Source organism: Sus scrofa, chromosome 5 (assembly GCF_000003025.6).
Source record: "Sus scrofa isolate TJ Tabasco breed Duroc chromosome 5, Sscrofa11.1, whole genome shotgun sequence".
NCBI lineage: Eukaryota > Metazoa > Chordata > Mammalia > Artiodactyla > Suidae > Sus > Sus scrofa.
This window is the reverse complement of record NC_010447.5, coordinates 36,381,356-36,393,952: the sequence shown is the minus strand read 5'-3', so window position 1 is coordinate 36,393,952 and position 12,597 is coordinate 36,381,356. Positions and strand designations below refer to the sequence as shown.

General features: G+C 37.7%; 1 protein-coding gene across 1 annotated transcript in view; it reads right to left on the bottom strand.

The window, feature by feature from the left end:
* Positions 1 to 12,597, bottom strand: part of TRHDE (thyrotropin releasing hormone degrading enzyme) — a 396,326-nt gene that overhangs the window by 269,256 nt on the left and 114,473 nt on the right. Inside the window, exon 3 of the mRNA XM_021092004.1 lies at positions 5,338 to 5,464. Within this exon, the coding sequence (XP_020947663.1) occupies positions 5,338 to 5,464 (127 nt within the window). The remainder of the gene's footprint in view (positions 1 to 5,337; positions 5,465 to 12,597) is intronic.

Below are 12,597 nucleotides of genomic sequence, written 5' to 3'. Positions count from 1 at the left end.
AAAAAAAAAAAAATCATTTTAAAAAAGCAGTATTACTTGAGGCTATCAACAAAATATATATATATATAGTACTCAATATTTACCTAATCCATAGGAGGTTAAGAAAAATCATAATTTCAAAAAATTAAGTCTCAATAATTCAAGTATGAGATGTATAATTAAAATGAGAATAGTATTACATGATCATCACCTCAAATAAAAAACAAATATACCCACTACTTAAAGAAAAAAGATCCAGAACCAGATAGTGAAATATATAAAAGTCAATGCAAATATTTTAAGAAGGAAATAACTATAAAGCTTTACTACTTGCATATAGCAAATCATCACCATCACCTCCCTTATCATTGTCACAATGAAGAAATGAATGCATCTTGTTACAGCTTAAACAAAACCCAACCATTAAAGGTAGCCTCTCTTATTCATGAACTTCAATAGGGAAATTTATGCCAGAGTTTATCTTTTCCATCATAGAAAAATAAGTAGACTCCACCAACATGAGAGAGAACCCAAAGCATCCTTGGCTTCCTTCACTACACAGTTCTCAAAATGACCTCTCTCTTTCTTCTCCATCTCAGATTACATTTGTTTCTTTTTTCGGGACTCAAGTAAAGATAAGGCTTCTTTTTATGTGCATTTCATGCCTACAGCACTGTGTGATGATCTGACATCCAGAACATGGTACTAAGTTTTTGCCCTATGAAATTTTGGTGTTTGATTATATTCCATATGGTGTGAGTCTCTAATTCATTCACTCCTGTAAATATCATACTCTCTCTTTAACAAAATCACAACCACCTGGAAGCCAGAAATTCTTGTTACAAAATACCTGTGCTCCCTCTACAATCAGAGTACTCTTCCAGGGAAGTAATACATTCTTCACAAAAGCATGGTGTCCTAAAAAGGAAGCAATCAAGCCACTCCTTTACAAAACATATTGATTTACACATTACAAAGTAGTAGCAAAAGAACTGAAAACTACTGCCATAATTAACTGAAATCTAAACAGGATGAAGAACACAATACTTCAATACGAAATCTAAGTCACTTTATCTGCCACCTAATTGACTTAAAAAAAAATCTATCCTGGAGTTTCTGTCGTGGCACAGTGGTTAACGAATCTGACTAGGAACCATGAGGTTTTGGGTTCGGTTCCTGGCCTTGCTCAGTGGGTTAAGGATCCAGTGTTGCCCTGAGCTGTGGTGTAGGTTGCAGACGTGGCTCAGATCCCGCGTTGCTGTGGCTCTGGCATAGGCCAGCGACTACAGCTCCAATTAGACCCCTAGCCTGGGAACCTCCATATGCCGCAGGAGCGGCCCAAGAAAATGTCAAAAAGACAAAAAAAAAAAATTTAAAATACCCTAATATATCTTCTGCTCGATGAAATTATGAGTTGTAAGGCATGTGCTTCTTTATTTTTTAACAAATTTTCTATAAAGACCATATATTTCATCCATGTGAAATTAACCAAAAATAACTATTTTATTCCTCTAGCAAACAGATGACCTAGTTTAGTAAGGTGACCCATATTTTATTCTCTGAATTCTCAAAATTTCTGGAAACTATTTTACCAAAATCTCAAGACTCTGGAGTCAGAGCCTGAGTTGGAATTATAAATCTACTAATCCTGCTGTGTGATCTGAGTACATTACTTAGTCACTTAGTGCCTAAATTTCCTCACCTGGGAAACGGGAAAATAACAGCCACTACTTCAAAAAGCTGTAATAAAGACTAAATGGGCTAGAATGTCCAAAGTCCTTAAGAGTGGTCCATGTATAATAAACACAAACCCACTTGTTTTTGTAGTTGTGGTCAAAATGTTTTGAGGATAAGAGGAAAGATTATATGTCTACAATCTTCTTTTTAAATGTGAACCTCCATGTCTCAAATTCTCATGAAAATAGGGCACATAGCTACAGAAAGTGTCGCTGGATTGTATCAAGTAGACTCTATACCTCACATTGCAACTTAACAGCAAGGAAGAGGAAATCTCTACAAACCTCATACTAATAGTTCTAATTACCTAATAGAAAGATTTTAGAAACAAATCTTTACACAGCATCCATGCCTGCCTATCTGGGTTTTAAAATGTTAAAGGGATATCCTTGTGCAACAAGGAGAATCAATTATCATCCCAACAGCAAGAATCAGAATTCCTCATAAGGAACAACTCGGATAAACTATTTGGAGTGGAAACTCGAATTGTTAGCGGTGAGCTAGCACGAGATGATAAAAGGGCAGAGAAAGTTAAACTATTCAGCATTAGAAATGAACTTGGGAAGAAAGAAGATATGGCTGAGTTTAATCACAGGACAGCAAAGTGATTTTTAAGAAAAGAAGGATTCAGTATCACATTTTTAGAGCTGGCTGGAGGCGGGGTTTGGAATGTAATGCCCTGACGTTCACACATGGGCACATCCCCTGCAAAGATGCAGCAGAGGCCCGCCAATTGGTGGAGAGTTGTCTTTTCTATCTGCTCACACAGCCTTGGTGATCCCATCCAGTCCCATGGCTTTATACATCATAGTGTGCCAGCAAATACGTATCTCTAGCTGGATTTCTCAACCAAGCTCCATATTTATAAATTCAACTGTCTACTTGAATTTCTTACATACATCAAGCTGCCACCTGAATGTTTAATAGACACATCAGTCTTTAAAATTATCTCTTTCCACAATCCTTCTGTCTCAGTCAATGGCAGTTCCATCCTTCTAGTTCTTAGGCTTAAAACCTTGGAATCACTCATGGTACCTCTTTTTCCCACATCCAATTCATCAGCAAATTTGTCATCTCTGCTTTCAACATATATCTAGAATTGGACCACTCCTGACTACCTCACTCTTAACATCCCAGTCCAGGCAACTGTCAAATGCTGCCTGCATTTTGCCATAGCCTCTTAACTGTTTTTATGCCTCTGTTCTTTTCCCCTACAACAGGGTCTCTCCATCTCAGCATTATTAACATTTCGAGCTAGATAACTCTTTGTTGTGGGAGGCTATCCTGTGCATTGTAGGATATTTAGCAGTGTCCCTGGCCTCTCTCTATCCACTAAATGCCAGTGGTACATACTCTACCAGTGCTCCTTGAGTTAGGAGAAACAAAAATGTTTCCAGATGTTGCTAAGTGCCTCTGAGGGGCAAAATCACCCCACCATGGAGCACCACTGCCCTACAGTGTATTCAACCTAATCGCAAAAAATAAATAAATAAATAAATAAATAAGGGAAAGAAGGAGGAAAGGGAGGGAGGGAGAGGGAAGGACAGGGAAGGAAGGAGGAAGGGAGAGGTAGAATAGTATCTTAGAAACCACCTAAATAGATCTGAAAAGGCAAGGCAGATGCAGCTGATACCTAAGAAATCTACATTCATCATCTACAAAGACTGAGTTTCCACAGAATTCATTTAAAATATAATTTGTAACATACAAAAAAAAATTTAAGGATTTGTAAAAATGTTTCTGTGCTTTGGAATTTTTATGTAAGGAGTATTTAGAAAGCATACTTATAAATCCATTAGCATGTAGATCAAAGTATCTATATGTATATTAAATAATAAGAGCTTTGAGAGATATTTTACAAAGTGCAGGGCCTGTGGTAACTGCCCTAGATACATAAAAAGGAGTGTGCTGGGGTAAGTCAAATCATTCAATTATATACACCATAAGGTAGCTTAACAAGTAATAATAACAGTGAACAAAGCTCTTTTCTACAGATGAAAGTCCGTATGGTTCAATTGTGAGTGAAAGAGAGGAACAGAAATGCTTCCTGCTGCAAGCTGACAGTTACATGGAACCCCCTGAAGTTATAAATTGAGTTCTTCTACTAATTACTGGTCTGAAGGGGACAAAGATCCACATTTTATTTCTCTTGCTGAACCTGCAACACAAGCACTCGTGAATTTTACATTAGGGTCAAGCTGGGAAGTTCCAGACTGTTTTACCTGGAATAGAGAACAGTGTCACCCCCACCCACACAAATGAGGTCAGGTCTTCCTTTCTGCCTTGGGTGCCTACCAGGGAGATTTCAGTGTAACAGATTCTAATAGAGAGGTTGATATAGAGAAGAAAAGAAAGAAGGCAGGACAAAACAAAACAAAACATAGACCCTATTTGACATAAAAAATTTTTTTTTTAATTTGGAATAAAATCTTAGGGACTCCAAGAGCATATGTTTCAAGAGACCTCAGGATTTTATAATATCACTCATCAAAACTGTATGCTATATCCATTGATAACAATATCAACTATTCCATCTACTTTCTGAATCACTGCCTCTAAGACCAAAAAAGCTGCACAGCAGGCAGGTACTTCAGTGAAATAGGCCCATCTCCAGAGAAGGGAACCTGTGGTTCAAATGCTAATACTTTTGATCGGGTAAGCACTTTATTTTTGTAAATGAGCAATAATTTTTATGTGGATGATGATCAAAAATGCTCTTGGAAAGGAAAATGGATAAAGGAGGAGGGGGAGGGGACCAAAAAATTGTTGTGATGTAATATCTCAAAACAGGCTTTCTGAGAAGAAAAAAATAACTTCAGCATTTTTAAGGCTAATATATACCCTTTCTAATATCCTGGAAAGTCATAGTTTGCTCCTTGCAAAAGCAGCAGCTTCATTCAAATTAGGATAACAAAACTCACTCATTTATTCATTCAACAAATAATTCTTGAAACTACTCTCTTTGTAAAAGGAAGAAAGGTACACATATTTATGGTGAACATAACCTCCATCATTGCAGTTTCCCTTCTCTTGTTTTTATCCTATTTATGATATCTGTGTATTCAAAATATGACTGAACAAAAATAATCTGAGGGAGAATTAACATGTTAAGGTCTGACATCTGAGAATTAAGAAACAGAAACTAAACAATGAGAGCCAAAATACTGAATAGTTCTGGGAGTCACCAAGACCTAGCTTGAAATCCCACTCAACTTCTTTTATTGACTGTCTGAGTAAATGGAAGACTCCCAGGTCTCAACTCCCTTTTGCGGAAGATGTTCTGACAGTACCTACCCACAGGGCAGTTGTGAGGATTAAACAAGATGTTGGGAAGCACACCCTCCACAGGACTTATTCAACAAATATGAGCTATTTGGGTTATTTTTTGGAATCTCAAACTTACATAACACCTTTTTTAATTCCTATGAGGGCTTTTTGGCAAGACTTCGGAAACTGAATTGTATTTTTTACCTCTTCAGAAGAAACTATTTTCCATGCTCATCTTCTCTAAAAACAAAACCCTAGGAATTTTCATGCTTCTGGATGCCTCAAAGAAATGCATGAAGAAGAAATTCCACCTTCAAGGAGCCCTTCCAACAAAATAATCAAGAAAATTCTTACCTAGTTTTGGCAAGGAATAGGGCACTTTAAAGTAGTCTTCGTAAAACTCTATTAATCTCTTTGTTATATGGAGAGCGTAGTCCCCAGATCCTCTTCTGATCGCATCAGGTCTTGCATATAATCGTACCTAATTAAAAATATATATAAAAGTCGCTTTAGCCTTTTGATACTCAAGTTTTATCTTCCCTGCATAGATGAATCTACACAAATCACTTTGAATACTACAAAAATTAAACAGCCTTCTTGTTCATATATCAAAGCATGCTGTGGCTGAAAGAAGCAAACTTGAACAATTAAAGTAACCGACTTGAGCAAGTAACAATTTCCCAGCTTTATAAGATGATATAGAGAAGATTTATACACCTTGTATCAAAATAAATATTCAATGATATAGAGAAGATTTATACACCTTGTATCAAAATAAATATTCAAAGTTATCACTTACATGTGCTTGCTAGAGATATGAAGGTACGGTGGATTAGTATAATGGTTCCCTGACTATGTTGAAAGCAAGCAGGATACGGTGGCTCAGCGGGAGAGAAAATTCATGGTTTGTTAAAGATATATTGCATCAAGCTTTGGAAGTATTACTAGGCTAAACAAAAATATAATTTATGCTTCTTCTTTTTTTTGGAACCAACTATCCAACTACTCCCAATATGCAAAGTAAAAACTTCATGTACTGAAACAACTGCCATCCTGGAAGTCTGTCTACAACTGTTCCCTGCTTCAAAACCAGCTGAAGGAATGCATATTTCTAACATAATCGGTATACTTAATATTGTATCAAGCATTGTATATTATCTAGTCCTTGGCCAAAAAGGAGCCTGAGGCAAATAACATAAAACTGAACAAAACTAACACTTGTACAGAAAAGGTTAAAATGAGATTAGTTTTCTCTTAAAGCTTTCATAAAGCTATCCAGCATCTTTCTTTCCAAAGGCTAAATCTATTTTTCACAGATGTGGTCTCTAATCCTCATATCAATTCTGTGAATAAGAAATATATATTTTATGGAGTAGTGGAGAATGCCATAGCCTGGGAGTTGCATTTTAGTCCTGCTTTGTCACTAACCAAGCTGGGGGATACTGAACAAATTACTTAACCTCTTTGGGTCTCAAATGTTCTCATTTATAAAATGAAGGTGTTGGCCACCAGCTGGTTGCTAAAGTGCTTTTAAGTTCTAAAACACATTACTTCCAATCCCATTTTACAGATAAAGGAGTTTGTGTTCTTTGCAAATCCCTAAAAAAGAGTAAATGGTTTATTTGGTATGTGGAAATGGATATTTATATCAGCAGGAAGACAAAAGGAGGCTATGCTCAATCATATAGAAATTAATTATACAATTAACTCTTTATTATCCTTGCTGAAAGGGAAGAGAGATGATATATAATCAAAAAGGATATAAAGTCAAAGAAACTACATTCTGAGGCTGTTAGCAAGGCCTGTAATTCAATAAGACATTTACTAAATTCAATAACAATTATCAAATTGTGAAATGATTTCCCACCTGACAATCAAATGAAATATCAAATGTAGCTCACAGTCACCTACGGTTCTGGTTGGCAGGAGTATAAAACCAAAAACTATCAGGAGACATCACCCACAGTAACAGAACCTAACACTCTCAGAGAGACAGTAGTTAGGATCCCCTACCCCTGATATCAACTGCTTATAAACATGCACACACAGTCTTAAGTTCCCAAAAAGCAGACCCTAAGGAAAGTATGAGTGTACATGTGGTTTATGCAGGAAGTGTTCTCAAGGAGAAACCTACAAGGGAGCAGGGAAAGCAATATAAAGGAGCATAAAAAGCCAAGCAAAGGTGTAATTTCAAGGTGAAGTCTTGGCCTCAGCCTAATCCTACAGGGAGCTCTAAAGTGTAAATTGCACTGGTGAGTTTGTGCTGCCTTAAGGCAAGACAGCTTCCATATTCTTGCACCTCACTCATTGGATCCTGGTTACCAAGGGGAAGACATTAAATCCCAGGCACTTCCTGTTCTTGGTGCATCTGGATGATGTAACTCCAGTGGCCCAAGGAAAGGCCTTTGGAGAAGAGCTCAGGTGTGAGCTATTAGAAGCAAAACAGTGAAAGCTGGGTAATAAACACACCAAACAGGAAGGAAGATCTGGTCTGTGACCAGACAGCATACACCACAGACAAGAATCATTCATTCTTGCACTCACTCATTCAATAAATCTTTATTTGGCATCAGCTTTTCACAAGGGCCTGAACTAAGCATTGTTACCTTAGTGATGAAGAAGACATGTTCTCATGTACCAAAGATGGTACAAAGCATTATTAGGAACAAAGAGCAATAAAGATAGTAACTCCCATTCTCAAAGAGCTTCCCATTTATTAAGTAGTGATACATGCCATATGAATGGTACACTATGAATGTCAAATGAATTCTGAGGAGAATGTATAGCTTTCAGAAGGTTCAAGGTGAGTGAACAGTAAACAAGTTAAAAGCATAACCAGGAACACTGCAAAATAATGTAGCAAAAGGTCACTGATTTTACTCTTAGGAAGCATCAGAGATTTTCATAGAAACAGCTCTCCTAACAATCAGCTCTACCAGTTAGTCAAGCTATCTGTGGGCCTAGATAAGAGAAGAACAATTAAATCAATCTGGTTGTCAAGATTTGATGGAAATGAGCCAATCTGAGTGAGAAGATAAAACATCCACATGCTTAGTACAGTGTCTTCATTTGTTCATTCAAACATTTATTGCATGTCTGCTGAGTGCCAGGCATTATAGAGAACAGAACAATAAAAACTTCTGCCACAAAATAAACAAAACATTTACTCTTACTGCTCTTAAGAGGTTCACAATATGTGGGGAAACAAGCAAATAAATCAACAGCCAAATACAACATGAGAAATGTAACTGCATTCTGCCTTCCCTCCCATTACGAAGGATGAAGTCCTGTAATATTATGGGAAGAACTCCCATTACAAAGGCCTGCACTCCTATCCAAGGCCAAACCCTCCACATTCTATCCCTTCCTGCCTTTTCAGACATAATTCTCTATATTCTCCCCTTTGTTTCCTATATCATCAATATATGCCTCCAGATTGGATCATTTCCCTCAGCAAATACTCTGTATTGTTTCCTAGGTTTAAAATAAAATCTTTGTTGACCACGGTTCCTCCAGCTTTAGTTTCCAGCAATGGTCCTTGAAAGAGTTAGGATTAACATATAAATTAACATGCAAACTACAACAGTTTGAGAATGAAAAGGAGCATTAACATCCTAAAACCAAAAGTATGAATAGAGTGGTTGCCCATTTATACTCCCAGTCTCCCTTGATGGAACACTGCCTTTCCACTACTCTAAAATTTCTCTCCTGCAACACTGCCTTTCCACTAATCTACTAAAATTTCTCTCCTCATCATTTTAAATGGCCCCAGGATGCCAAATCCAATCATTAGTTCCCAGGCTTCAACACAGCAGTTAACACAGTTGGTCATTCCCCCTCTATCAAACACTTTCTTCACTTGGTTTCTATCTCATTTTCCTTCTACCTGGTTGACCACACCTCCTCCTTCTTCTGACTAATTCATCCTCATTCTCTCCCTCTTCCCCCTCACTTCTTAATGGTGGAGGGTCCCAGGTCCCCATCCACAGACATCTTCATTTTTCTGTCTACACTCAATCCCTTGGTGATAACATCGTCTCGCGGTTACGAATATTAGATGCTGAAAACCTACCCCATAATTCCAGACTTCCAACTGCCCACTGGCTATCTCTACTTGGAGATCTAACAAGCATCTCAAACTTAATATGCCTGAAATCCAAGTACCTGATGCCTCTCTCCCTTCCTTCCTTTCTTTTCTTTCTCTTTCTCTCTCAAACACACACATGCCCCTCCTGAAGTCTTTCCATCCAGGTGCCCAAGCCCAATACTTCAACACCATCCTTTTTTTCCCTCTTTCTCTCACACTCCCTTGTTCAAGTGGTCTTCAAATCCTTTTGGACCTACCTTAAACATATGCCACCTATTACATAAGCAATGAGGCCCTACTGTACAGCATAGGAAACTATATATCCAGTGTCATGAGATAGAACATGACGGAAGACAGTATGAGAGAAAGAATGAATATGTATATATGATTGTGTCACTATGCTGTACAGAAATTGACACAGTACTGTGAATCAATTATACTCTAATTAAAATAATTGTTTTTGTTTGTTTGTTTAGGACCACACCCACAGTATACAGAAGTTTCCAGGCCACAGGTTGAATTGGAGCTATAGCTGCTGGCCTACACCATAGCCATATGGGAATTCCCCAAAATAAAATTTTTTTAAAGAGAAATATTTGTTTTGTTTCCTATATCATACCAATTATTAGTTGAACTCACTATTGAATAAAGAATTAAATGTTTTACCATTTTAAAAATTTGGGAAGAGTTTCCATCCGACTCAGTGGTTATGAACTCGACTAGAATGGATAAGGATGTGGGTTCAACCCCTGGCCTCATTCAATGGATTAAGGATCCAGCATTGACGTGAGCTGCGGTGTAGGTCGCAACACGGCTCAGATCTTGCATTGCTATGACTATGGTGTAGGCCAGCAACTGTAGCTCCATAGCTCTGATTCAAAATATATATATATATATATATATATATATATATATATACATAATATATATGGATATAAATATACAAGGACAAAAATATAAATAAATATGGGTATAAATATAAATGGATACATATAAATATATATATCCAGAATCCAAATGCTCATATTTCCGACTGATGTCTTGTCCCTTACTCCACTCAGCCTATTCTCTACATAGGAACCAAAATGCTCCTATTAAAATGAATGTCAAATCATATCATTCTTCCTCCTCCAATGTCTTCCCATCTCAGAATAAAAGCCCACGTTTTTACAGGAACTCCCAAATCCCTATAAATATCTAGTCAAAGCTTTTGAGTTTTTCCCTAGATATCTCCCCAGCTCATTCTCTTTCTTCCTTTAAATATTTTTTCAAATATCTTTCTGCTCTGAAACATCATCCCTCCCACCTCAGGACTCTCTTCTCCATCCTTGCTTTATTGTTTCCCATACATTTATTACCATTTAACAAAAGGTATGCTTTACTTATTCATTTTGCTTCTTGCTGTCTTTTTTTCCAAGAACATAAGTTGCATGAGGGCAAAGATTTTTTTTTTTTTTTTTGTCTTTTTTTTTTTTTTTTTTTTTGCTATTTCTTGGGCCGCTCCCTCGGCATGTGGAGATTCCCAGGCTAGGGGTCCAATCGGAGCTGTAGCCACCGGCCTACACCAGAGCCACAGCAACACAGGATCCGAGCCGCATCTGCAACCTACACCACAGTTCATGGCAATGCTGGATCCTTAACCCACTGAGCAAGGGCAGGGACTGAACCCGCAACCTCATGGTTCCTAGTCGGATTCATTAACCACTGCGCCATGACGAGAACTCCCTTTTTTTTTTTTGCAAAGATTTTTATCTATTAGTTCCAACCATACAAAAGTACCATTTTTTTGTTTTGTTTTGTTTGTTTGTTTGTTTGTTTGTTTGTCTTTTTGCCTTTTCTAGGGCCACTCCCATGGCATATGGAGGTTCCCAGGCTAGGGGTCCAATCGGAGCTGTAGCCGCCAGTCTACGCCAGAGCCACAACAATGCGGGATTCGAGCCTCGTCTGCAACCTGCACCACAGCTCACGGCAACGCCAGATCCTTAACCCACTAAACAAGGCCAGGAACCAAACCCGCAACCTCATGGTTACTAGTCGAATTCGTTAACCACTGAGCCACGACATGAACTCCCAAAAGTACCATTTTTGTAGGTCAAAATATCCTGTTCAATTTGCCTCCCCTGTGCCTGGTACAGAGTGGGCAGTCAATAAAGCTTTGATGAATGAATGAAAAGAATGAATGAATTCTACAGGTATGTAAATATAATAATGGCTTTTGGTTAAAACTGTGGAATTCTCAGGCAAGGAGATGTTTTGGCTAAGTTAAGGATAAGCTAGATAAGAAAGAAAAGCTGGATGTAGTAAACTACCAAGTGGAGGAGGCTATCCCAGATCAAAGGAAAACAATGTGCTGAGGCAACAGTGTTAACTAAATGATAAGTGATTTTAAAGGCAATGTTAAATGATAGGACTTAATTATAATACTGGTGGTAATTCATTGGGGATGTTAAGCCAGAAAGTGATAAAATTGTTTTTGCCTTTTAGAAAGATTACATCAGTGACCTCTACCAGGTGAACGGAGATAGAGGAGCCATTTGTTAAGACATCCAGGAGAGACAAAATTAGAAAAGTGAAGAGATCTATAGTGACAGGTAAGACCGGAGAAGTAAAGAGAAACTTTAAACCAAATTAAAGAAGGGCCTGTAAACCAAATGGTAGAATATGAATTTACTGCTATAGGCATAGGCAAGTCAAAGATTTAAGCCACAGGATGACATAATCAGAATTAAATTTTAATCAATGACACAAGCTGCAATGTAGATGATAGATTAGGAGGGACAAGGAATGAATAACAGGAAATGAGACCATTGTAGTGAAAGATGCTCGTGGTTTGGACTGAGATATGGCAGCAGGGATGCAGAGAATTGGATAGATTTATTCAATTGGTCCTAACAATCTATAGAACAAGTCCTTTAGTTACCAAGCAAAGCCAGTTGCAGTCACATTCTTACCTATGAACCATCATTCACCTTATCTGTACCTGCCTCACCCCAGGGCCCAGTTAGAACAAGTGAGACCAACTGAAGGACAGGAAGAAAGTCCAAAATATTTCACAACCTGGATAATTCTTGTATGGTTAATCAAGGGTTGGCTGTGCAGTAATTCACTTTTATACTATGAAAAAAAAAAATCACTTTGTTTTCTTCCTTTAGAGTAACTACGTCCTACTTAATCATAACATAGAAACTAAATCTTCAAAAACACAGTTATCACTCAAGAGCAATGAAATATAATTTTATTACACCTACTCATTTGCTTTTCTGACATTCCATGATAAGAGTCCAGCTCTGAAAATGTAAATTGCTAACTAGGCTTTATCTCTCCCTCTGCATAGCTTCTTCCTACAACAAATGTAAACCAAACTGCCCACTGAGCCCTGTGGAAAGGACATTACACTAGAAACTGGCACACAGGGATGAGAGACTCAGCTTTCTCACTGGCTGCTGTCAACTTGTGAAACTTTGTTAACTTCTCTGGATCTCAGCTCAAACCTCCATCGAGGGATAATATGTATCATTATCTATATA